This window comes from Bubalus bubalis, chromosome 2 (genome assembly GCF_019923935.1).
Source record: "Bubalus bubalis isolate 160015118507 breed Murrah chromosome 2, NDDB_SH_1, whole genome shotgun sequence".
NCBI classification, from domain to species: domain Eukaryota; kingdom Metazoa; phylum Chordata; class Mammalia; order Artiodactyla; family Bovidae; genus Bubalus; species Bubalus bubalis.
The window spans coordinates 138,798,539-138,825,738 of record NC_059158.1 but is presented as its reverse complement, the minus strand read 5'-3'; the positions used below and the strand labels follow the sequence as shown (position 1 = coordinate 138,825,738).

General features: G+C 39.0%; 1 protein-coding gene and 1 long non-coding RNA gene across 5 annotated transcripts in view; one reads left to right on the top strand and one right to left on the bottom strand.

The window, feature by feature from the left end:
• The first annotated feature begins 200 nt into the window (after positions 1 to 200).
• On the top strand, positions 201 to 14,820 carry LOC123331843. Its single transcript, XR_006548644.2, has 4 exons — positions 201 to 335; positions 2,989 to 3,044; positions 4,994 to 5,223; positions 14,688 to 14,820. It is a non-coding gene; the product is annotated as an uncharacterized LOC123331843 (long non-coding RNA).
• Positions 568 to 27,200, bottom strand: part of PLCL1 (phospholipase C like 1 (inactive)) — a 367,636-nt gene continuing 341,003 nt past the window's right edge. For all 4 annotated transcript variants that reach the window (XM_006078169.4, XM_025277943.3, XM_006078170.4 and 1 more), the window contains one exon: positions 568 to 2,227. In XM_006078169.4, the coding sequence (XP_006078231.1) occupies positions 2,045 to 2,227 (183 nt within the window). In that variant the 3' untranslated portion in view covers positions 568 to 2,044. The remainder of the gene's footprint in view (positions 2,228 to 27,200) is intronic.

Sequence of the window (27,200 nt, the reverse complement as noted above, 5' to 3'; positions counted from 1 at the left end):
TTCTCAAGAATGTCTGGGTAGAGCCTAAGTGTGCGTGGAGCCTCAGGACACATGGAATAAACCAGAGAAGCCACTCTGGAAATTGGATTTGACCCTAAAATAAATACATGAATAAATATCCTTTGAAAGTCTGCCACTCTTTAGCTTGTCTTCTTGTCTCTCTGGTAAAGGCATGGATTTTTCCACAAGGAATTCAGGGAGGTGAAGCAGTCCACAGGTGAAACCAACCAATTGGCTGATATCAGGAAGGTTTTGTTTCTATTTATATCGCCTCTTTTTCATCATAAAGGACTTAGATATCCATGTTCCACTATTCCTTGTAACTACCGTGCAGGGTAAGTATTTTTTACAATGGAGGGTAAGGACACTTTCTGGTTTCTGTATACCATTGGAAACCTACCTTCAAATGAGCTTGTGTGCTTTCTAAGCACCCAGTTTTAAACCTAGGGAGAAATATCATCATATCTGGTCCATGGATGTATATTCTGTAAGATTTTTTGATATAATAACTTATTTTCATTATCGCTCCTTTTTCAATTAATTTCCAATAAAAGAAAACAATAAAAGTGTTGTTTTATATCTTTACTGTCTCAGTAATGTGCAACATAAACATAATAGTGTTAAGAAGTCAGAAATAACTTAACACAGTAGCCATAGAAGATGTTTATATTTGCAAAATTTCAACAATGATCTTCCCTAGCTTCCCCCAAATTAGCATATTTGTTAACCAAATTAATTAAGAAGCTTTTCAAAATAAAAGCAATGTTTTAAATAAATAAATTTTCATAACCATAGAACATTTAGTTCTGTTGGAGGTAACAAACATATTATACTCAAGTACTTTATGAAGATATTAGGATAAAAATTATCTGGATGCAATTATAAATGTACCCGAATTAGTCATTTGCTTTTTTGGCGTGTTTGTTTTTCTGCATGTGTTAAAATTATATAATAGATTTTTGTAATCAGTTAGTCCTTAAATCATCATAATGTTATCTGATGCACAGAATTTATATCATCTCAAGATGATGATATGATATTGTTTGGATGATGTCTTTAAATTTAGTACTATAAATTAAATGCAATGAAAGCCAAGACCTCCTCTCTGCCCATGTTTGTTAGAGAAAATGAACTCTAGATCCCCAGTTTGGAAGAATGAGACATTCTTACAAATCTCAACCTTGAAATTTCATAACTGAATATTGTTGTCACATCAAAATTCTAATCTCAACAGAGTTTTCACTGTGTTTCAGAGTGGGTGGGTATAAATTCACTTATGATCAGCTTTCCCAATGAAATCACATCTGTTTAGTAAACTACAAAAAGCTTTCTAAAAATTGCTTTTATTTAATAAATATTTTAAAGAGCTCACTAACTGATCCTCCAGAAATTCTGATCAACTGTTTAGCTTTCATTCACTTTTATTTCTACTGTGATTCTTAGGAATGTGTCTAATCTATATTTAATCTATTAAAATATCTATGCATTGGTAACTTTGGCTTCCTTCCACAATAAGCTATGTTAAGATCTCTAAATTAAATGACAAAGGTAGAGAAATAAAATTAAGCACAGCAACAGGTTATAGTAAGTGCTCTTTAGAATTTCAGATTAACAAATTTGTCCCAAAATGATAAGTAATAACTTACCAAATGAATAATGCAACACAGAATAGATTTTAACAGAATCTCAACCTCTCTCTCCCCTTCCCACCTATCTCTCTCAATCATTCTTTTTTGCTCTCTACCTCTCTATCTCTGTCTCTCACTCTCTCACACACACACACATACACACACTTCCACCCACATCCATACATGAGTGTGTACACATATCTCAGAATTTTAAAACACTGCTACTAGAGGTTTTAACTTAGATAAATTAACTACATTAAAATACTGACGCTGTGAAAATATCTGTTTATGTCCAATATCCCATAGAGGGCATCTTCTTGTGAACTTCTAAAAATCTTATTAAAGAAAGCAAATCAGAAGGGAAAACCAGAGTCCTTGGCAGGCAGGCTAGGTGAAGGCATTGCTGCGGCTCGGGGTCACAGCCTCCCATTGTCCTCACAGCTCTCCTTCTCCTCTATGGCCTCCAGGCTGCGCTTACTCTTGACCTCAGCACCACTGCTGGGAGCTTTACTGAGGCCGCAAGACGAGCACGCCAGCTGGATCTGCTTCATGTTTTCTATGGCTTCATTCTTGGCGTTCTTCAACAGGTCTCCCTGGCCCTACAAACAAGCAGAAATAAACATCAAAGAAAAAAGTTACGGGCCAGGAAGATCCTAAGTGACATCATTCTATATGCTTCCTGCTATTGCTCAGCGAGGAAACAGACTTAGACTTGAGAGCCCACTTTTGCCAGGTTTAGGCCGCATTTTTTTCTTGCATTATTGAGGGTCTTTGTAATTTAACTCAAGGACCTCAACCTGAGCTTTCACCATTGGTTCTGTGATTGCCGGCAGCCCCCTTGAGATTCCTGTGGGAGGAAACACTCTCCTCTGAATGTATCGAGGACACTCAGCCCTTCCATCACCAGGGTTTGAGACTTTGCACATTGCTACAACTCCTGTCCCACCCAGCCCAGCATTCCTAAGCTTGGGAGAAAACAAGGAAAGAAGCTCTTCCTCAAAAAACCAAAAATTAAATCAGCTCCTTGGTGTACAAGGTCTTATTAAGCAAAATATCTTCCATAAAGTAAATCACACACCCTTATGCTTGGTGAGCTGCTGTTTTGTTTTGTTTGTTTGTTTTTAATACACTGCATCATCACTGCAGTTTGCAGTCTGATAAGTTCCAGGTTACCCACATTCCTTCTATCTCTTCCATTATCCTCAAAACAATGTTCCCATCTCGTTGATGGAGGAGAGGCTCTGGAGGCTTAGTGTGTCAATCAAAACAAAAAAGCAAACAAGGATCACAGAATATCATCCATTGTCAGTTATAGCAGAGCCTGAGTGATCTTTTTCCATTATCTTTTTTCTTATTTTAGTTCATTGTTGTGATGATCAAGAATGTATGCTGACACTGGCCTAGGGGGCGGAAGAAGTAAGTATGGGGAAGCCAGAACATGTCTCCACAGGGTACAGACAAAAGAGGAAGCAGTTCTGTCTCCTAGCTTCATTCTCACGACAATGCATGAGAGTATGACCTTGAAACTGGAGGTTACACGAGCTGCTGGAGAGTTTCTGTATAAAGCAGAGACTCCAAGAAAAGATAAGTCATCTATTTTATGCATGATATGCTGTTTGCTCTCTTTAATTTGATGAAGGCTTTCACCTCAGGGTATATGAGAAAGCTTGTATTAAAATGCTTTGGAATATTTCCTCAAAATCTGTAGAAGCACTTGCCAGTTCCATCTTATGTCATAATAGCTCAGTCCTTCAAACAACACTTTTAAACACAGGATGAGTAAGGCTTTGTCTAATATTTTTGTTATGGTGTGCCTGTGTGCTAAGTAAATTCAGTCGTGTCTGACTTTGTGTGACCCAATGGACTGTAGACTGCCAGGCTCCTCTGTCCATGGGATTCTCCAGGCAAGAATATGGAGTGGGTTGTCATACCCTCCTCCAGGGGATCTTTCCATCCCAGGGATCAAACCTGCATCTCTTATGTCTCCTGCATTGGCAGGCAGGTTCTTTACCACTAGCACCACCTGTGAAGCCTACCGTATTTCACACACCACACTTAGAATTTAGACGAAGACTAGACTAGAGACTGAACACTCTAGGATATAGAGGGACTTTCAAAGGGAAAAATATGCACTACACCAACAGAACTTGGGGAGTATAGACAATAATAAGCTCCCTTTGAAAGTTAAAAAGAAGGTCATATCCACCTTGAAAATGCAGTCCTTAAGCAATAATAATAATATAACATACAAAGTGATTGCTCTCTGTGGTCATCCTTCTTCATGCTTTATATATGTTCATTATTCAATTGTCACAACATCCCCACAAAATAGGCATCTTTCTTATTTTAAGTTTAGAGTAAAAAAACAAATAGAGGCCCAGAATGGTCCTCATTCCCAGAGTCACACAGCTGCTAAGTGGTAGAGCTGGGGTTGAAATAAAGTCTTGCAGTTGACTCCAGAGTCTGTAGTCTTAACCACGACATGATATGACATCTCTTCAAGGCAAGTTGTGCACTCTACAAAGCACATTAAAGCCTCCCAGTCATTGTTACCCATGGAAACAAGACAGATAAAAAGACAATCATTGCCCAGGTGGCACAGAACTTAGAGATGGGATCTACAGTCAGGAAGATAAGATGCACCAAGATATGTTGGCAGGGACAAAAGTCAGAGGATCTTCGTTGTGCTTTTAGCTCCAACAATTTCTCCATGTGCCATTCTATCTCTTGTAAAAATGATGAAAACATTCTTCTGCCTTCCTCATACTTTTAAAGATTAAAGAAAATATGTTGAAAAGCTGTTTGTGATTTAAATAATCACAAGTAAATATGCTATTAGGCGATATGAAAAGCAATTGACATAGTCAACTACTAAATAGTGGGAAATGGCAACCCACTCCAGTATTCTTGCCTGGAGAATCCCACAGACTGTAGCCTGTCAGGCTCTTCTGTCCATGGGGTCGCAAGAGTTGGACATGACTTAGTGACTAAACCACCACCACCACTACTAAATAAATGTCTTGATGTGTGCACATTTTAATATAAATTTTACCAACTTGTTTAAAATGCATCCATAAGGGTTTGTTTTTACTGAGATATGTATACTGCTACTGCTTTTACAAATGCAAACATCCCTTTAAAAAAACAAACTGTATTAACAAACAGATTATACCCACACTCATTTTCAGAGTATTAGTTTTAAGTGCTCCCTTTGCTCTTGGTGTTGAAATTTTCATCAAGCATTTTTAAAGCATGACAAAAGCTAAGCTGGCATCTTTCCTAATTGCAAGAGAGCAGTGAAATACACAAAAATATCAAGCTTGATACTACTAATGCATGATGCTCTCATGTCTCTTTTCTGGCAGCAGGTTATGAAACACATCTAATTAATCAGCCAGAATGTCATCTCATCGGTTCTGAGAAGCGTCATCCAGGCCTAAAAGCCGGACTGTGCCAGTTCTGGTAAACAGAAGTCACTCTCTCTAGAAAACAAAGGCCAGTTGGAGAAGACAGCTTGTGCCAGTACACAAAAACACAAGGACATCATCTCTGGATAACTAAGAGACAACACGTCCTGGGTACATGATATAGGCAGGTAAAAAATGTTAAAAGAAAAATTAATCTATTAACTAATAGAACAAGAAAAATTGAAAGACTACATTATTAAGATTTACATTTAAATACTGATGTAAAAATGCTGTTTTCAATTTTTTAAAGAAGAAAGCAGAGAGGTCATCTTTCTGTTCTGTGACTAAACTCCTTGAGTCCTCTTGATTAAATAAGCAGAAGCAGAAAAGACTCATTCTAGGCAAAACTGTGCAGAGGGTGACGTTTATTGTTAACAACCCCCATCTTGTCATTCCTTTTCAGGGCTGACTTCTTCCCACTATATGTGCAGTGATTTCTATTGACCAACTAGCACCCTTTCTCTATTCCATCACACTTCCTCTCAAACTCCCTAACTAGGCAGCTTAGACCATATCTCTTCCCTTGAAATAGCTCTGTCCTGTGTATCATTTCCCACAAGATATATTAGGTATTTAGATCACTTAGCTAAGCCAATTAAAGATACTAGTGTGTAGTATTCATTTAAGGAGTATTATAACTGGGCATTTCTAAAGAGTATACTTAGAAATTCTCCTCCAACAGAGGTCTTGGGAGAAAGGCAGAAAGGAGAGAAGCCCAAGAGAATTCATTTTACTTGGTGGTATATGAAGCGTAACATCTCTTGGGAAAATAAATCTGAGATTGTAATGGCCTGGAATGAACAATTAATGGACAATCTGACCAGTGAATACTCAACTTGAAAGAAATGTCAAGCTGTTGCCAACATTTCAATATATGAGTGATCTCAAGGGAATGTTTAGCATCTCTCCTCTAGTACTAGGGACACTTCAGGGGAAAACATGAGGACTGCTTCAATCTGAAGAAAAGTAAAAGTAATAAAGGGCATCTCAGGCAGACTGATGCTGATGACTGATGCTGCGACAAGAGGACTATCAAAAGCCCCAACAATGACCTCCACGGTTATTTGGCTTCCAAATGTCAGAGTCCATGGAAATCCCAACACACTTAAAGAGTAACACTTAGAATCATAGAAAACCATAAATCACTACAGAAATTTGAATCTAAAAATTAGTAATGATTAATGAGTTTTTTTAAAAAAAGATACATTAAGCATTCATAACCAAATCTTTCCAATATCATTAAATTGCAGTTAAAATACATTATCTAGAAATCAAGAAATATGTGATGCATTTAGATTGCAAATGGGACTGATATACTACCATGCCACCACAATTTTTATTACTACTAAAATTATTACTGACAATAAAAAGCAGAAATATACACACAGATGTAGAGAACAAATGTATGGACACCAAGGGGGGAAAAAGAAGATGGGATGAATTGGCAGATTGGGAATGATTATATATTACTATGGGCTTCCCAGGTGGTGATAGTGGTAAAGAACCCACCTGTCAATGCCAGAGCTGTAAGTAAGAGACCAGGCTTCGATTCCTGGGTTTGGAAGATCCTCTGGAGGAGGGCATGACAATCCAGTCCAGTATTCATGCCTGGAGAATCCCAGGGACAGAGGAGCCTGGCAGGCTACGGTTCATAGTGTCACAAAGAGTCAGACACAACTGAAGCAACTTAGCATAAGAGAGATAACTAATGAGAACCTACTGTGTAGCATGGGGGGTGGGCGGAGGGGAAGAAGGCACACTCTATTTGTAGGACACATATTAAGCTAACCTTAAAAATGCATTCCAATATACATTAGATGAAAATACTGTTTGATTCCACTTACACGAGGTACCTAGAACAGACAAATTCATAGAGTCAGAAAGTACATTGGTAGATGTCAGGGCCCAGGAGGTAGGGTGAGTGGGGAGGGGGATGGGGAGTTAGTGTTTAATGGGGACAGAGTTTCAGTTTAGGGAAGTGAAAAATTCGGGAGATGGATGATGGTGAGAGGTGCAAAATAATGTGAATGTACTTAAAGCTGCTGAACTGTACAGTTAAATATGGTTAAAATAGTATGTTTTATATTATGTGACATTTACCACAATAAAAAAAATTTAAAAACTTTAAAATGCTATTGCGATACTAAACAGAAGCTAATACTTATTGAGCACAATATACTAAACATAAACCAATTTGTACCCATTATCTCAAAACCATAAAAGAGGCTAGAATTCTAAATGCAAGTCAGCTATTAGCTATATAACAATACATTTTATCATCTATCAAAAGACGTTTAGAATTTGTGTTATTCCTGTTCATACTAAGAAAGGCAGTTTCCCTCCAGTGTTTGAAAACAGTCTAAAATAGTTTTGGCTACATTCTGGCAGAGTAACTTACAAAAGACATCCATGGTCTTTAATATCCATTTTTCCCATGAACTGCACAATTCCTTGTGATATCAGTGCATGAAAGAGCAGTCGAACATTATAACTAGTGTCTTTGTCATGTATGAAGGAAATGTCTGGGTTGTCTCAGAGTACACCACAAATATTTAAAGCAGTTAATCAAGACTCTGGGAATAGAGAGGCCCTCACGTATTCACAACGACACCCATAAACAAATGCAACACTGTCGCCAGGCAGGCTTGTGTGGCTATTCGTCATCACACACTCAATGGCAGACAGATTCCCCTGAAATTCTACCCACCCACAGCTAGAGTCACCCCTGGATAATACTGCAGCAAAAATCGGCCACAGACAGTATGATGGTGTTAGTACCTCTTTATTTATTCCAGCTCCATTTGCTGGACATGACCATATTGTAGAGGGCTGTGCACAGTTAATAACTGTTCAAAAAGCATGCTTTTGAGGAATCTCTGTATCATCTAAAAGGTGTAAGTGTTTTGCTCCAAAGAGATACACACAACCATTACAGTGTCCTTTATTTGAGAAATCAAAATAGCAAATCAAAAATGTGTTGGTGTCAAAACAGACATATTTCTCTTGATGTTACATTACTGAAATATTGGGTAAAACTGTGCAAAGACAGCCTGGGATTCTTGCTCTCCAGAATGAAAGCCTAGTTATGTATAGAATGTATACAACATGTTAGCAAGAGTAACAGGCACAGAGATGTAGCCATGGGGAAATTACGTACAAAATACCTCGACTGCACAAAAATAGAAGTTCTCATTGCAGAAAGTTATCAATACTCAGATTTATTATTTTTCAAGACCTTGTCAACCAAGAGGCATTATACTTGCCTCTTAAGAATGGGAATTTTTACCCTATGAACATTCAAGAAATATAGATGAGTAGTTGAAGAGTAGTTCTGGTCTAAGAGTATTGACTTAATGGAACTTTTTGTGTTATTCTTCTCCTGAAACTCTGAACTTAAAAAAAAAAGAAAAAACACTGCTTTTCAAATCTTTATCACATAAAGCATTAAACTATTTCCTTTTTATAGGAAGAAAAAAGTGAACTACACTGGACATGTTTACCTGAGCCATTAGATTTTATAATTTTTATACAGTTCAGTTTTTTAAATTATCCTTATGACACATTTTAGTATTTGTCAGAACTCCAATTAATCAAATATCTCTGAAGATTATGGAAACAGAACCTAAGTAAGTATTTTTAGTATCTGAGAACTTAGATCTGAAAGAAGAATAATTTACAAAATGTAGAAGATATTTCAAAAAAAATTTTAGAATAATTCAATGCCACAAAACATTAAAGAATAAAACAGAAAGACTTGTTTAATAACAACCATACAAAAGGTTCTAAAAAATATGAAGTCATACTCTATTAATATTCAACATAATAAAAATTATGTTTGAAAGTTAAATTTGATGACATATCTTTTAAGACCTGGTAAATAAGATTTTCTTTTTCCACACGTCTTTCTCAAATAACAACCTTTGTATTAACCATGTTTTTTTTAATTAGTTTTCAATATAGAGTAGACAACTATTGTGTCATTGTGTGAGTATGCATATATATATATAGAGAGAGAGAGAGTACTGGGCTTCCCTGGCGGCTCAGGCAGTAAAGAATCTGTTTGTGGTGCAAAAGACCTGGGTTTGAGCCTTGGGTCAGGAAGATCCCCTAGAGAAAGGAATGGCTTACTCACTCCAGTATTCTTGCCTGGAGAATTCCATGGATGGAGGAGCCTGGTAGGCTCCATGGGGTCACAAAGAGTCAGACACAACTGAGTTGACTAATACACTTAAACATATACAGTCCTATATGTAAATGAAGTAGTTTAACATTATTTAAATACTACTCCCTAATAATAACATAATTGCATCACTTTAACACAATGAAATATAAAAATTATATGATCATTTCAACAGATGCCTAAAAATCATTTGACAAAATTCTACATCATTTCATGACAAAACTCTCAATAAATTGAGTATATATGGAATGTACTTCAATATACAAAAGGACATATGTGACAAGCCCACAGGTAACACCATCAGTTCAGTTCAGTTCAGTCGCTCAATCATGTCCGACTCTTTGTGACCCCATGGACTGCAGCACACCAGGCTTCCCTGTCCATCACCAACTCCCGGAACTTGCTCAAACTCATGTCCATCCAGTCGATGATGCCATCCAACCATCTTATCCTCTGTTGTCCCTTTCTCCTGCCTTCAATCTTTCCCAGCATCAGGGTCTTTTCCAATGAGTCAGTTCTTCACATCAGGTGACCAAAGTATTGGAGCTTCAGCTTCAGCATCAGTCCTTCCAATGAATATTCAGGGCTGATTTCCTTTAGGATTGATTGATAGGATCTCCTTGCAGTCCAAGGGACTCTCAAGAGTGTTCTTCAACACTACAGTTCAAAAGCATCAATTCTTTGGCACTCAGCTTTCTTTATGGTCCAACTCTCACATCCATACCTGACTACTGGAAAAACCATAGCTTTGACTAGACAGACCTTTGTCAGCAAAGTAGTGTCTCTGCTTTTTAATATGCTGTCTAGGTTGGTCATAGCTTTTCTTCCAAGGAACAAGTGTCTTTTAATTTCATGGCTACTATCACCTTCTGCAGTAATTTTGGAGCCCAAGAAAATAAAGTCTGTCACTGATTCCCCATCTACTTGCCATGAAGTGATGGGACCAGATGCCATGATCTTAGTTTTTTGAATGTTGAGTTTTAAGCCAGCTTTTTCACTCTCCTCTTTCACTTTCATCAAGAGGCTTTTCAGTTCCTCTTCGCTTTCTGCCATAAGCGTGGTGTCATCTGTATATCTAGGTTATTGATATTTCTCCCTGAAATCTTGGTTCCAGTTTGTGCTACATTCAGCCCAGCATTTTGCATGATGCACTCTGCATATAAGTTAAATAAGCAGAGTGACAGTATACAATCTTGACATAATCCTTTCCCATTTTGGAACCAGTCCATTGTTCCATGTCTGGTTCTAACTGTCAATTGTAAAAGGTTGAAAGCTTTTCTTCTAAGATCAGGAACAAGACAAGAGTGCCCACTCTCACTATTTCTATTCAGCATAATATTGGAAGACTTAACCAGAACAATTAGGCAAGAAAAAGGAATAAAAGATATCCAGATTGGAAAGGAAGAAGTAAAATGATGACCTGATGTTTTATATAGAAACTCCTAAAGACTCCATAAAAATACTGTTAGAACTGATTAGTGAATTCAGTAAAGGTGCAGGATACAAAATCAACATAAAAATATAATCAGTTGTATTTCTATACACCTACAACAAACTATCAGAAAGCAAAAGAAATAAAATAATTCCATTTACAATAGCATCAAAAATAATAAAATACTTAGGAATAAAATTAACATAGGAGGTGAAAGATCTGTACACTGAAAACTAAAGGCACTGATAAAAGAAACTGAAGATAATACAAATAAATGGGAAGCTATCCCATGATCATGGATCAGAATTACAATTATTAAGATGGTCATATTACCCAAAACCATCCATAGATTCAATGTGATCCCTACCAAAATTCCAGTGGCATTTTTCACAAGAAGAGAAAAATAACACAAAAATTCATACAGAACAAAAAAGATCCGAAATAACCAAAGCAATCCTGAGAGAGAACAAAGTTGGAGGCATCATACATCTGATTTCAAACTCTGTTACAAAGCTAATCAAAACAGTATGGTTCTGTCATAAAAAGACACATAGACCAACGGAACGAAACTGAGAGTCTAGAAATAAAAGACTCTGCTTGTCTGCTTAGTCGCTCAGTTGTGTCTGACTCTTTGTGACCCCATGGACTGAAATCCACCAAGAGCCTCTGTCCATGGGAATTCTCCAGGCAAGAATACTGGAGTGGGTTGCCATGCCCTCCTCCAAATAAAAGACTAATAATATATTACTGTTGTTCAGTTGCTCAGTCATGTCCAACTCTTTTTTGCGACTCCATAGACCCAGGTTTCCCACAGTGCAGGCAGATTCTTTACCAGCTGAGCCACAGGAAAGCCTAAGAATACTGGAGTGGGTAGCCTATCCCTTCTCCAGAGGATATTCCCAACCCAGGAATTGAACCGGGGTCTCCGGCATTGCAGGCGGATTCTTTACCAACTGAGCTATACACACCGCCCAAAATAAGAATGGTCATTTAAAATAAAATAATTTGTATTTCAACATGTAAACACCCAAGCAGGCATTCAGGAAACCATAATGAGGTAGATAGATACTTTTACTTACTTAATATGATTCATTAATATTTAAAAGAGAGATAACAGGACCAGATGCCTTTCTACACACATAAAATACAGGAAATGACAATGCTGATGTACCACATAGATACCAGTATATAAACAAATAATGGCAACAGACCAGACTTGCTTACATATAATAAAAGAAGGAAGAAAATAATCTTAATTAAGATAGGGATAATATGTCAAGACAAGTACAGAATCTCACCATGGAGAAAAATGTGATAATCCCACAAGTTAAGAAGTAAATAATGTTCCATACAGCTCATCGCTGAGAAGGCAATGGCAACTCACTCCAGCATCTAGCCTGGAAAATCCCATGGACGGAGGAGCCTGGTGGGCTGCAGTCCATGGGGTCGCAGAGAGTTGGACACGACTGAGCGACTTCACTTTCACTTTTCACTTTCATGCACTGGAGAAGGAAATGGCAGCCCACTCCAGTGTTCTTGCCTGGAGAATCCCAGGGACAGGGGAGCCTGGTGGGCTGCCGTCTATAGGGTCGCACAGAGTCGGACACGACTGAAGCGACTTAGCAGCAGCCGCAGCAGCACATCTCATCAAATTTGCCAAATCTTCAAAAGAACCTCAAAGGACATTTTCCTTGTGGTTGATAATATCAGCTTCTACTTCACAGGATACTGTGGAAGGCTTATCATGGATTATCAATAATAACAAAGTATCAAATCAAAACCAATATCTCACTTCAGGTTGTTCCAATATTACAATTATAGAAATTATACAATCAGGTAGACAGAATGCCCAGAGTGAATACGTTATTCAGTAATTTGGAAACAATATCTTTATTCATTTCGGCTTACCTCTCAGTAACTCCTTCTCAGGTACTGGGCCTTTCACATAACTTCTTGTTAAACAATCATTTACAAAAGTCCTCTGATTTGTATTTTAGAATGTGCAGTCAGGCAAGACTCTAGAAAGTCCTGAAGGACATGGAGCAATTCTTCATTGTTTTGCACCATCCTGCACAGTGTAGGAAAGCCAACATTCCTGGCCTCTCCCACTAAATGGCAGGAGAATCCCCCTCCCTCCGGAAGTCACCTCTACAATGTTCCTAAACACCCTCTAGGGGGCAGTACTGTGCCTATTAAGAACCATCAGGCTAGAATCTGGGGATACCGTGTTGAGCACAGATGACCCCCGGCCACATAAATCTTTAGTAAGGGATATAGGCATAAACCAAAAAGTCACAAAAACAAATTTATGCCTAATTGCAAGTTGAGCTACGTGCTTAAAGGAACGGGATGCTGCAGGAACAGGTAGTCTAGGGTATTAGCCAAGGCTTCCCTGTGAAAGCGACAACTGAACAACAGCTTGAAATATGGAGCGGCATCTTCATTTCTTTCCTGGCATCTTACAATCAGTGAAATACGATGTGAGGGTCTTTTGATGATCACCTTGAATCTTTAATCCTCCTACAGTCTTACAGATACAGATAGCATGGGAGGTGATTGGTCTAGAAGTATACTGCCTCTATGACACAGCACCAAAATTGTCTGACACATCCCATTTTTCCTTATATTTCATTACTTAGAATTTATTTGTTTCCTTGAAATTTAAACTGGGAAAAAAACATTGAAAGTGGAAAATACTCAATAAAGTTTAATTTAGTGACAGCATCATTTTGTTCCACCAAGTAAGAGCTCTCAGTCAGTATTTAAAATTTTTGAAGAATAGTTATAATGTTTTCATAACTACATAGATGAAGAAATGGACTCAAGATAGCTAAATAAATATATTTCCCAGGTTCGCACAAAAACAAGCATGAGGGAAATAACTAATAATGTCTGCTTCCCAGAACAACAGATGGTTTTTCTTCACTGCATTATTTTTCTTTGTATTTAGGTACATTACATGCTATGCTGCACATGTCATCTAATAGATTTTAGAAATGTAGAGAAGGAGAAAATAGCTTAAGACTTTTTGATTTAAAAAAGAATAAAAAGTCCTTTGGGAGAACCTTGTGAATGTCTTTAGCATAAATACTACATTGGTGCTCATACTTTGATATCTGACCTTTTCCTTCAACATGGGTACAAAGTTTGGAATAATACAATAATTTTAATCTGAGCCAAATTTTCAGAAATTTGCAATACAGAAGCAATGATAGAAGATTCATGAGTAGGGAAAGTGTGGAGAAGATGATTGGTTTTCATTTTAGAGAACACTGTGCCACCTGTTAGACTCCTTGAACAAAAACCCACCAAGTATTAGCAAGGTCATTTGAGGCCTCAGTTTTCTCATCCATAAAATGACTATGATAATTGTACCCATCTCCAGGGTTAAAAGCAAGATTAAGAGAGATAATACATGTGAATTGTTTAGAACAATGCCTGGCATACATGGTAAACTCTAAAGGTTGTTAGCTATTACTATTAGTCTACAAACTGAAAATTTAAAGCTTTCAGTAAATGCAATGTTTCACTATCCGTACCATTATAAACATCTATAGATGTTATAGATGTCTACTGTATTTACCTTCTAAAATGTAAGGAAACATAAAGTAATTTGAAGCTTAAAAAAAGCAAGTTGGTAAAGTCAGGGGGAATAAACCATTATTGAGAATAAAATTCAGGACTGATCACCCTTAGCCCCATGAAAAATCTCATAATGTTTAAAATAAAAACAGTAACAATTGCATTCATGTGGGAACTTACCTTGGAGAATCCTAGACCCTATAATCCTCCCTCCTATGAAAGTTTATTTTTTGTAGTTTAGAAGTTACAACATTGTTCAGTGTAAAATGTGGAAGCGCTGCTCACTACTGAGATTAAAAAAACAGCTGTTTCATTTAAGCCAGATGAGAAATTTAAAATGAACTGAAATCATCTGTCACCAAAAAAAAATTAATGACAAGCATTATCTTTTGTGACAGACCTGTTATATTTCTGAAGATACCAGAAGATAGATTTATGCAAGGGTACTCTGTTTAAGAAGCCATCTGTCTGCTTTGGGCAAATGACTGTGAGCCTAATCCACTTACAGAAAATGTCAACAAAATTGCTTCAACACCACAGAGCTGAATAATAGAAAACCCCAAGCTAAACCTTAAAAGTACGATTCCACTGCAGAAAGCTTTATGAATTTATGTTTGTGCGGTGATACTGATATCCTGAGAATTCTCTTGCAGGCATTTTGACAAAGAACCATTCAATAAAACAATAAGAAGCCACTGCCTGTTGATTTCCCTGCTCTTTGCTTCCCATTATTGTGATCATCTGCCTTTTGTCAACAGCTCTAGTTAGAAAGGACAAAAGAGTAACATTAACCTTTAGCAAGGTGACAAAGGCTATTAATTGTACTTTAAATGAAACTTTAGTAATAGATGGTCATCATCACAAAAAATATATCATAATATCTCAAATTAACTTTCCTTGTATAATGAATGACTATCTTGAGTGCTGCAAGCCAAACACAGTGTGAGCTTCTCTTAATATAAAAACCTCTGTTTTGCCAATTCATGCAATTTTCACTTTATTTTTTTTAATTTTATTTTATTTTTAAACTTTACATAATTGTATTAGTTTTGCCAAATATCGAAATGAATCCACCACAGGTATACATGTGTTCCCCATCCTGAACCCTCCTCCCTCCTCCCTCCCCATACCATCCCTCTGGGTCGTCCCAGTGCACCAGCCCCAAGCATCCAGTATCGTGCATCGAACCTGGACTGGCAACTCGTTTCATACATGATATTTTACATGTTTCAATGCCATTCTCCCAAATCTTCCCACCCTCTCCCTCTCCCACAGAGTCCATAAGACTGTTCTATACATCAGTGTCTCTTTTGCTGTGTCGTACACAGGGTTATTGTTACCATCTTTCTAAATTCCATATATATGTGTTAGTATACTGTATTGGTGTTTTTCTTTCTGGCTTACTTCACTCTGTATAATAGGCTCCAGTTTCATCCACCTCATTAGAACTGATTCCAATCTATTCTTTTTAATGGCTGAGTAATACTCCATTGTGTATATGTACCACAGCTTTCTTATCCATTCATCTGCTGATGGACATCTAGGTTGCTTCCATGTCCTGGCTATTATAAACAGTGCTGAGATGAACATTGGGGTACATGTGTCTCTTTCCCTTCTGGTTTCCTCAGTGTGTATGCCCAGCAGTGGGATTGCTGGATCATAAGGCAGTTCTATTTCCAGTTTTTTAAGGAATCTCCACACTGTTCTCCATAGTGGCTGTACTAGTTTGCATTCCCACCAACCGTGTAAGAGGTTTCCCTTTTCTCCACACCCTCTCCAGCATTTATTACTTGTAGACTTTTGGATCGCAGCCATTCTGACTGGTGTGAAATGGTACCTCATAGTGGTTTTGATTTGCATTTCTCTGATAATGAGTGATGTTGAGCATCTTTCAATTTTCACTTTAAAAAGATTATCCACAATGGCCTGAAAGATGTAGGATGCCTCAAACCTCAGAACAGACAAAGCCTAGAAAAGTAGTTACTAATATTAGAAGGATATTTTTTAAAATTCATTCTGGAGTTCACTTGGTAACATTTTAGTTTAAGAAATTACTGATAGCATTGCTTAAAGTATTGGCTTTTTTATTCACCCAAAAGATAAATCTCAAAAATGACAGAATAAGAGTGTAGCTACATTAATAAAAGAGTGAACATCAGATCACAAAATGGTTTCAACTGCTTAGCGGTCACAGTGCTGAGACGTTCAGTAAGCAAGTGGCTTCTTGTGACATCTGGCCCTGCGTTGCACCACTCCAGGGGCACCTTTCACACTGTTTGTGTGAACAGCATCCCCTGCAGCCCAATGACAGACGTACTACATCTGGTCTAGACCTGCCCTCTACCAAGGACACTTATTCTTTATTCTCTGCCAAACCATAATGCTTTTACAAAGGCTGAAACTGTCCCCTTTAGGAGTGCATCATGGCGTGGGCCAACTGGCCTATCCAGTGGCTCTATGGGCACCCATTTACATGGGCATGACTCCTAGGTTCGGTGTTGGTTACAGCGGCCAAAGAGATATCAGCAAGACACTGTCAAAAGTCAACCACCTTGTACGCTCCACCCATTTCTTTATTAAATGAATTGGGCTACTTTTTATTAACAGTTAAATCGAGCTGCAGCCAACTCAGCTCCCTCCACAGTGACTGTTTAGAGATTTAGTCATTAATGAGGTATTCACTGTTGATGGCCCAAATCCAGTAGCACATTTGGTTAAAGACCAGATTACTGTTACTCCAAGAAAATGTCAAGACCTGCGTTTGCTCATCTGAGACTTTCTCAAGTTTCAGATCTCAAACTCAAGCCATCCACAATACCAAACTATTAGCAACACATTTTCTTCATGCTTTTTAATGTTTATTTCAAAAATCATGCTACTCGCAAGTTAACATAATAGCATCTAAATTTCTCAGTTGTCCATATTATGTCATGTTGGCGTAATCAACTTATCTATTGCTATCCATCTATCTGTGTATACTTCATCCTGTATACCTCAGTAGGCATGTCATGAAAATAAGGATTCTGTGTAACCACAATACTATCATAGCCCCCAACAAAGCTAGCATTCATTCAGTCATTTAATTTGAAAGCGATGCACTTAAATTTGCTCAAATGTACCAAAACATCTTTTACAGATGTTTAAAAAAATCCAGAATCCATTCAAGTTTCACATTCTTAGCATCTTGAAAATAATGATCCAGCTATGTGAGTTAGAGCAAAAGCATGAGTGACGGGAGAGTGCCTGGGGAAACTTAACAGGCAAGTTCACAGCAATAAGTACCACTTCCTTAAAGACATACATTTATCTCCACAGCTTCACTCCTGTCCACTCCCCAGAATATGCACCACTAAATCATCACATACACTTGTCAAAACATTTCTTCTGAATGTCAAATACCATCACTCTTATATTCTTATTTTTAAATCAACTTTATAAATACAGACGCCTGGAAAAGTTCACTGTACATTCACTAAGCCCATTCAGTTTTATGAATGTCATGCTGTTCTTCCTAGGCAAGCCTCAGATTTCTTCCAAGAATAGATGACTCTGAAAATCAAACTATCAGAAACTTCAATTTCAATATTTCAGTAGCTGGTATATTTTTAGGCCTTAGCTATACAAACCAAAAAATTCTTCCACATTTTTAGAGGAACTTTAAATTATCCCCAAATTAAGGATCCAGAACTCCATTTGACAAGCCTTGCATGACCTTGTCCAAGACCACAGACTCCTTCTAAAAAAACAGCACCAGGCTGACCTTGAGCTGGATGGCTTTGCTCTGTGCTTTAAAACCCATCTCCCAAGAGTAGCATGGAAACATATACACTAACATATGTAAAATAGATAGCCAGTGGCAATTTGCTGTATAACTCAGGGAATTCAAACTGGGGCTCTATGATAACCTAGAGGGGTGTGATGGGGTGGGAGGTGGAAGGGAGGCTTAAGAGGGAGGAGACATATATATACCTATGACTGATCCATGTTGATGTATGGCAGAAACCAACACAATATTGTAATTATCCTTCAATTAAAAATAAATTTAGAAAAAGATTGGAAAAAGAAAAAGCCCACCTCCCAGCCGTGACTGGTTAAACCAAGCATCACACTGGGCCAAGAGTGGCCCATCAACAGGGGATCAGTGACTGATGAACTGGCCTGACTCCAGGCAGCAGTGACAATAATTAGTCAAACCAATTAGATGAACTCTCTCAGAAATTGAGCCAGGAAAACTGGAAAAGCCTTAGCTGTTGTTGTTGTTGTTCATTCAGTCCTTTGCGACCCCAAGGACTGCAGCACACCAGGCATCATCGTCCTTCACCATCAACCCAAAGCTTGCTCAAACTCATGTCCTTTGAGTCAGTGATGCCATCCAACCATCTCGTCCTCTGTCTTCCCCTTCTCTTCCTGCCTTCAGTCTTTCCCAGCATCAGGGTCTTTTCCAATGAGTCGGCTTTTTGCATCAGATGACCAAAGTATTGGAGCTTCAACTTCAGCATCAATCCTTTCAATGAATATTCTGGACTGATTTCCTTTAGGATTGACTGGTTTTGATCTCCTTGCAGTCCAAGGAACTCTCAAGAGTCTTCTCCAACACCACAGTTCAAAAGCATCAATTCTTTGACACTCAGCCTTCTTTATGGTCCAACTCTCACATCCATACATGACTACTGGAAAAACCATAACTTTGACTATACGGACCGTCATTGTATAGTCAAAGGTATGACTTTTGTGAGCCTTAGTTGCTCACAAAAAGAGGTGCTAGAAAATAGAGGAAAGAAGGAGAGAGATCTGAACCTAAGGCCACAGAACTAGAGTGAAAATTCCTAAATTCTTATTCCTAAGAGAGGAAAAGATAACACAATGCCCTAAAGCCTGCTCGCACTGTCATGATCTTCTAGCCACGGTTCGGTGAGGCTGCCCATTCTGTGGCTCCCCTTTTTCCCAGGAGATGAGTTGCCCACATTGTCACAGTCTCACCTGAAAAAGCCTGAATGAGTCCCTGGTTCCCTGTAACTCAAGCCAAAAAAAAAAAAAAAACTACTGAAACAAAGTTAAAAGCACACTTCTGCCCAAGCTAAGCCTTTCTTAAGCTTCTTGTAGAGAAAACCAGAATCGGTCAAAAAGAAAGGACAGGGATTATAGCTGATGCAGTGCTGTGCAGTGCAGTGCAAAGATGAGCAACACGTCATGAATCAGCTGTGTGACCTTGGGAATATCATTCACTCCTGTGAGGGGCCGGTTCCTGCTCTATTAAACATTGAATGGGATGAGATGTTCTCTGAGTTCACCTTATATACCCAGTGTCTATCATTTACTAATTAGGGCTCGATTCAAAATCACTGTGTTAAAATTCATTACCTCATTATTTTAAATAAGACAGACTGTCATCCAGTGGGAAAGAAATAAGGAAGCAATAAAAGTGTTCTGTTAGGGAAAGAACAGAGGACTGTGGAAAACACGTGACAAAGATCCTAACCCTGATGGCAGGGGGCGGGGGGCGGGGGGTGAAGTCGCCATATCAGAAAACATCTCCTGAAGACTTAGCACCTTAGCTCACAGAGGGGGCGCGGGTGAAGTGCCCAATGCAAGTGTGTGAACAAAGGCTCCCAGGGGGCAGTAATAACAGCAGAGGGACGGCCTTATAACTGCTCAGCAGGACAGTGTAACTGGTACCTCCAAGGGGAAAGTCCAGTGTGGCTGGGGTAGCGCTCAGAAGAGGAAGGTGATGAGAGGCAAAGCTGGAACGGAGGAGGTCACAAAGAGCTCCACAGGGGAAGGTAAGAAGTTTGCAGGAGGAGCCATGGAAAACCATGGTGGGGCTTTAAGAAGGCAGAATGGCCATGACCAGACCTTTAGAAAGGTCTCCCAGGTTTTGTGTTCTGGAGTAGGACAAGGGTAGATGGGGAAGGAAAGGTTCTTCACTAACCAGAGTGATAAATAATTAAGGCAATAGCTATGGGAATGGAGACCTCTTAGGAGGCTGACCAGTGACGCTTGGTAACTGCTTAGAAGTGGAGGTTTGGGGAAAAGATCAAGGATTACCCCAGGACTTTTATTTGGCTTGCTGAGAGTTGTCATTCACTCATTCAAGTAGGAATAGCAGAGGTGTCGTGGAGGGCAGGCAGGAGACGTGGGTGGAGATGAGCACAGTTTGAGCTGACCTCTCCATGGCTGAGAGACCTCCAGAGTGCAATACCTGATAGGTAGTTGGGAGGGATGGGTGGGGAGTGGCGGTCATCTAAAAGGGTAGGAAGAGACACTTGGACCAAAGATATACACTTTGGATTCAATAGCATAGAGGGGGCAATAGAAACCACTTGCATGGACAGTATGACCCAGAAAGAGAGGATGGAGTGAGAAAGCCTAGCCTAGAACCCTAAGAAACACCAGAATTTAATAGAAGAGTAGAGGAAAGGTAACCTGCAAAAATCCTGAGATGAAAAGCCAGAGATGTAAGAGGAAGGCCAGGAATGTCCAGAGGATATCCCCTAAATCAAGGAAAGCAGTGAGGCAAGAAGGAGGGAGTGATCAGCCCTCAGAATGTTCCCAAGTAGTGAAGGGAGATAAAAGCTGACACACATCCACGAGATCTCGTGACAAGAAGGTGACTGGTGACTCTGGTGAGAACAATTTAATGGAGTGTCAGGGGGAGAAGACAGATTAAAGTTGACTAAGGAGTGCGTGGGAGGTAAGGAAGTGCATACAGCAAGTATAAACAACCTTGTTAAGAAGTTTGGCAGTGTAGGCGAAGAGAGAGATAGGAAGTCAAGTAGCCAGAGGGGAGCTTAAAGTATGTATAGAAGCCATTTTTTATGCATAAACACAGTCAAACTGAACAATGAACTGTGAGAGAACACAGACAAAACGTGAAATGGAATAACTAAAAGCCTCTCCTTCTTGGACTGATTGTTGTTCTCATTTGATTTTCATAGTGTCCTAATAATGTTCCTTGTCCTTATTTCAGAGCCTGTTATTTGTATGAAGTGAAAAAGTTACTCAGCAATTAAACATGTAAAGCATACTAATTTAAATATATCAATAAATCTACCTAAAAACTTAAAAAAGCAGGGATTGCATATGGCCTATGCATTCAACTACTCCTAAAAAATGAAGTGTTCTCACATTGTCCACCAGGTGGCTCCCCTGTTTGGGGCTTAGGTAGGAAGCTTCTGTCTGTCCACAAAGTCTGTTTCAATGGTTAGTAGCCGCTTTCTAACACCATTTGGTTAATTCCTCTGCTTTTTTGTGGATTCGGACCTCAATCATTCTAAGTATGTAAGAGTGACTTCAAATAAGTTCTGAGAACTTACAATATCATAACAGTCTTGGCTCTTCAAAGCAAAAAAATTTAAAAAAGCTATCAGCTTTATCAATTTGGTGAAAGGAGAAAAAACTAATTGTAAAATGTTCAATAAATTTGTTTCACATAACAATAAATAGGTTAAAATATAAATGTCTCTTTCATGTATAAGGCAGTAACTTTATACTTGCTGTTTGGATTTTAACATGCATAACTTAACCTAATATGGTGTAAAGCTCTCAAGTTTAAATAATTTGTTGATAGCTCTAAGACATAAAGATTTTTCCTCTACTTGAAAGGAGTTATTAGCATGATTCAGCATTCAGGACATATTATCATTATGCATTTACGATATGGGTTGAAGGAGATCAAACCAGTCGATCCTAAAGGAAATCAACCCAGAATACTCATTGGAAGGACTGATGCTGAAACTCCAATAGTTTGGCCACCTGATGAGAAGAGCTGACTCATTGGAAAAGACTCTGATGCTAGGGAAAAAAATGAGGGCAAGAGGAGAAGCGGGCAACAGAGGATGAGATAGTTGGATGGTATCACTGGCTCAATGGACATGAGTTTGAGCAAACTCTGGGAGATAGTGAAGGACAGGGAAGCCTGGCATGCTACAGTTCATGGGGTCACAAAGAGTCGGACAAGACAGTGACTGAACAACAACCCCATGGACACTCCTCGTTGCCCTTCTCCCATCCTGCTGTGCCTGAAACACCAACACTAGAAATAACACGGGAGAGGGGAGGGCAAATGTTAGTTTTATAACTACCAGTGTACAAAGGGGTTAAGAACACACCACCACACACACACACACACACACACACATACACCATACTAGCTAAAACCAGTTTTCCTCAGTTGCCTATCTTTTTAGGAAACAGTTTATCATTTTTAACTTGTTAATAGTGCAGCATGAATGTTAGCACCTCAGATTTGGAACCCAAATGGAAATGAGAGAAGCACCAAGATAGGGATGGCTCCCTCCACATGGCACCTTGGAAAATCCCCATGACTGTCCCTGGGGACAACACGTTGTGTTACTCCTTCTTTACCCCTCTTTCTTTGTTTTCTGAGTAACTTGAAAAAAATCATAAAGGTTAGCCTCTGAGTAAAATCACCCTCAGGAAGCAGGAACAACCATACGATATTTGGAGAATTGCAGAGGGTTGTTCATGGCTGGAGTACAGGGGAAAGTGAAGATGAATACAAGAAAAATAAAGCAGTGTTATGGTCATTAAGGAAATGACCTACTTAACAAGGCAAAACAACCTCATCAGAGACAAATTAAAGGAACTGTATATACCTAGTCAGGGCTTTAAAACTTTGTTACCCTGGAGACTTGAGAAGCTGCATTCCTCTAAGGAAAATATTTGTTTATTTCATAGAGGCATGTTCATTGTTCTGCTTATGTAAAAATGTATGTCATATCTATTCAGAACAAACACCAACACATTCTAGCCATCTCCTAGCACTATCCCCTGAGCCATTCTTCCTTGTCCTTCAACTTTCCATATTTACATGTTGGAGCAGCCAGGCTGACACCTGCCAGACGATGTTTCAGCACTGAGAGAAATCAATGGGTCCTGGCAGCCGTCTCGGCTCCCTTTAAAGGATGACCTTTAGGAGCGGCAACAGAACCATATCCTCCACCATGACATATTATTTTTTTTAATCCTCAGTTTCAGGTTGCATAGTTTTTAATAAAGTCTTCCCCTAATGTCAACTTCAAGGGTACTGAACCATCACAGCGGATTTCCTTCCTCTCTACCCACATTTCAGTCTCTTCTTTTTCCCCTTGTACTTGGAAAAGTGGAGCTTGGCTGCGGTGAAGTTGACATTAGTTCTCCCGGCTGTGGAGGGTCCAAGCGCTGCTAGATTATTTTAAAGGAATAGTTTCCAACATTTCTCATCTCTATAAACCACAGAAGGTTTATATTATATAGTCAGGTTTTTTTTTAATAAAAAGGAAAAAATATCAAAAGCCTGTAGTTACTGCAGACAAATTGCTCATAAATATAAAAATGAAAACTCTAAGAATGCTAAACCTCAACATTCATAATACTAAAGGAAAAGGAAATCTATCTCTAGTTTAAAACCAAGCCCCATTCCTCATTTTGAAGACCAGACTAACCTGAGATTTGTACCTTGCCCCGCAGCCAAAAGTGGGCTATTTTGTTCCAGATAGGTATCTTTTGTCCATATATATGTGAAGAAATAGATACAGATATCTTCTATTCTCTAAGGAATTAACAGTGAGGGACTCTCTTACTTTATTTTTTAATTCTGGTATAACTCTGTAGCCCAGACAATGTTTGCTAAAGTACCTTTCTGCAATGATGGAAATATTCTATATCTCTACTGTCCAATATAACAGTTACAAAGCACATGTGGCTACTGAGCAACTGAAATGTGACTAGTACCATGAAGATGGAATACATAATCTTCTTTAATTTTATTTATTTCCACTTCAATAGATATTTGTGGCTAGTGTTTTTCACACTGGACAAAATGAGCTAAAAGATGATCCCAACCTTCAGCAATACAATGAATTAAGTAAAATTATTTTTCACTCTCTCCAGCCTCTTTCCTGACATAGGACTGGCCACAGTTAAAATTAAATAACCAACTATGGCTTGCACGGGCTTCCCTTGTGGTTCAGCTGGTAAAGAATCTGCTTGCAATATGGGAGATCTGGGTTTGGAAGAACCCCTGGAGAAGGGAAAGGCTACCCACTCCAGTATTCTGGCCTGGAGAATTCCACGGAAACAACTGAGTGACTTTCACTTTCATGGCTTGCACTTTTTAGCATTTGCATCAATGATGAGAATGCACACTTTTTGAGTGCAGTGGCTGCCTCTGTCATGGGCACAGCTGTATCCTCAGCAGGCAGCACAGAGCCTTGCTCAAAGTAAGCCTCCAAAGTATTTCTCAAATGAAGGAATAGATTGGTGCCATTGACTACACATTCATCTCAACTTAGTATTTCCCAGGACTGTTGACATCTACCTCCCACAAAATCTCATTTCCCAACTTTTGAATTCTAGCAAGGAATAATCAGTTCACCCAAAAACTAGCCCATCCTTTCATAACAAATATATTGTCCCCTACCTTTTACTCAGGCCCTTTTTAACAAGAATCTTCTAGAGGATGACCGTGACACCAATAGCAATTTCAAGGTCAGGTGGAGTGATAATAGGTGATCAGTTCAGTTCAGGTGCTCAGTCATGTCCAACTCTTTGCTGTCCCATGGACTGCAGCATGCCAGGCTTCCCTGTTCATCACCAACTTCTGGAACTTGCTCAAACTCATGTCCATTGAGTAGGTGATGCAATCCAACCATCTCATCCTCTGTCGGCCCCTTCTCCTCCTGCCTTCAATCTTTCCCAGCATCAGGGTCTTTTCCAGTGAGTCAGTTCTTAACATCAGGTGGCCAAAGTATTGGAGCTTCAGCTTCAGCATCAGTCCTTCCAATGAATATTCAGAACTGATTTCCTTTAGGATTAACTGGTTTGATCTCCTTGCAATCCAAGGGACTCTCAAGAGTGTTCTCCAACACCACAGTTCAAAGGCATCAATTCTTTGGTCCTCAGCTTTCTTTATGGTTCAACTTTCGCATCCATATATGACTACTGGAAAAACCACAGCTTTGACTAGATGGAACTTTGCCGGCAGTAATAGGTATATCAGTGATATGTTAATACCTGTGCTGTGCTTAGTCGCTCAGTTGTGTCCAATTCATGGCAACCCCATGGACTGTAGCTCACCAGGTTCCTCTGTCCATGGGGATTCTCCAGGCAAAAATACTGGAGTAGGTTGCCATGCCCTCCTAAAGGGTATCTTCCCAACCCAGGGATCAAACCCAGGTCTCCCACATTGCAGGCCGATTCTTTACCGTCTGAGCAACCACGGAAGCCCTGTATATACCTATTATCACTCCACCTCTCCAGGGAGGCAGGAGCCAATGGCATACTAACAGATATATTTATATATTTGGTGGGAGACATGAGCCAGTGGAATTCTTCTAATCACCACCAAGAAGACTGTCCTATCTACCCATATCCAGAACAAGTCATGTGACTATACACACCCCCACATCACATTAAAATGCATTCTAAGTAAATTATAGTTTGGGCCAATGATCAATAGAAAATTGTGACATGTTTTTTCCTACTGGGTTTTATATTAGAAAACTCCTTGAATTTTACAATCTTTTTCTTCCTGGGTTACTGCTATGGACTTTCATCTGTTGAAGCCTTAATCCCCAACATGATGGTATTTGGAGGTAAAACTTTGGGGAGGTAAATAGGTTTGAATGAAATAATTAGTCCCCATGATGAGACTGGTATCCTTATAAAAGGGTGAAGAGTCAGACACAACTTATCAACTGAATAAAAAATTTAAATTCTCTCTCTCTCCACCATGTGAGGAAACCAGAAAGAGAGTTCTCACCAGAAATAGACCTGCTGACACTCATCTCGGACTTCCCAGCCTCCAGAACCATGAGAAATAAATATCTGTTTAAGCCACCCAGTATTCTTGTAATAGCAGCCCAAACTGATAAAGACAACTACTGTATTAGTTTCTAGGGCTACCAAAACAAAGAAACACAGACCAGGGACTTCCCTGCTGGCTTAGTGGCTAAACTCCACACTCCCAGTGCAGGAGGCCCAGGTTCAGTCCCTGGTGGGAGAACTAGATTCTACATGTTGCAATTAAGAGTTCACAAGCCGCAACTAATGCCCAGTGCAGCCAAATAAATAAATAAAATAAAATATTTTAAAAATTAAAAAAAAAAAGAAAGGAACAGACTGAGTGGCTGGATTAAACAATAGAAATTTATTTTCTCACAGTTCTGGAGGCTGGAAGTCAGATACCAATGTGTGAGCAGGGCTGGTTTCTTCTGAGGCCTCTTTCCTTGGCTTATTGATGGCCACCTCTCCCTGGGTCCTCACAGGTCTTTCTTCTGGGTGTCTATGTTTAATATCACCTTCCTATAAGGATGCTAATCATATGGGATTAGGGACACCCCTCTCCAGTGACTTTTCATTTTAACTTAGCTACCTCTTTAAAGGCACTATCTCCAAATAAGGTCACATCTGAGGTTATGTGCATTAAGACTTCAACATATGCATTCTGTGACTCAAGGTTCAGGATGGGGAACACATGTATACCTGTGGCAGATTCATTTTGATATATGGCAAAACCAATACAATATTGTAAAGTTAAATAAAATAAAATTTTAAAAAAAAGATGACTTCTTATATACATCTAATCACACTGGAAACCCATGTTTAAAAAATTGGGGGGATAGTTTGCCTATTGTGCTATGAACAAAGAGCCCTTCTCTGCCCATCTGAAGACTCCCTCTGCAGTTATAGATTTGCTAGTTTAGGGTTTAATTATTATTATAAAGTATGGCTTTACTATTGTTGATATGTTTTTTCATGTGCTATATGTGAAACAGACAAGAAACCGGTGGGACAGTCTTGTCGTAGACAGACAAGAATTCTGGGTCCAGGCAGCCTGGATTTCAATTCTGGCTCTGCCACTCATTAACTAGTTGACCTAGCCACCACCTAACTTCTCTCTTAAGTTTCCT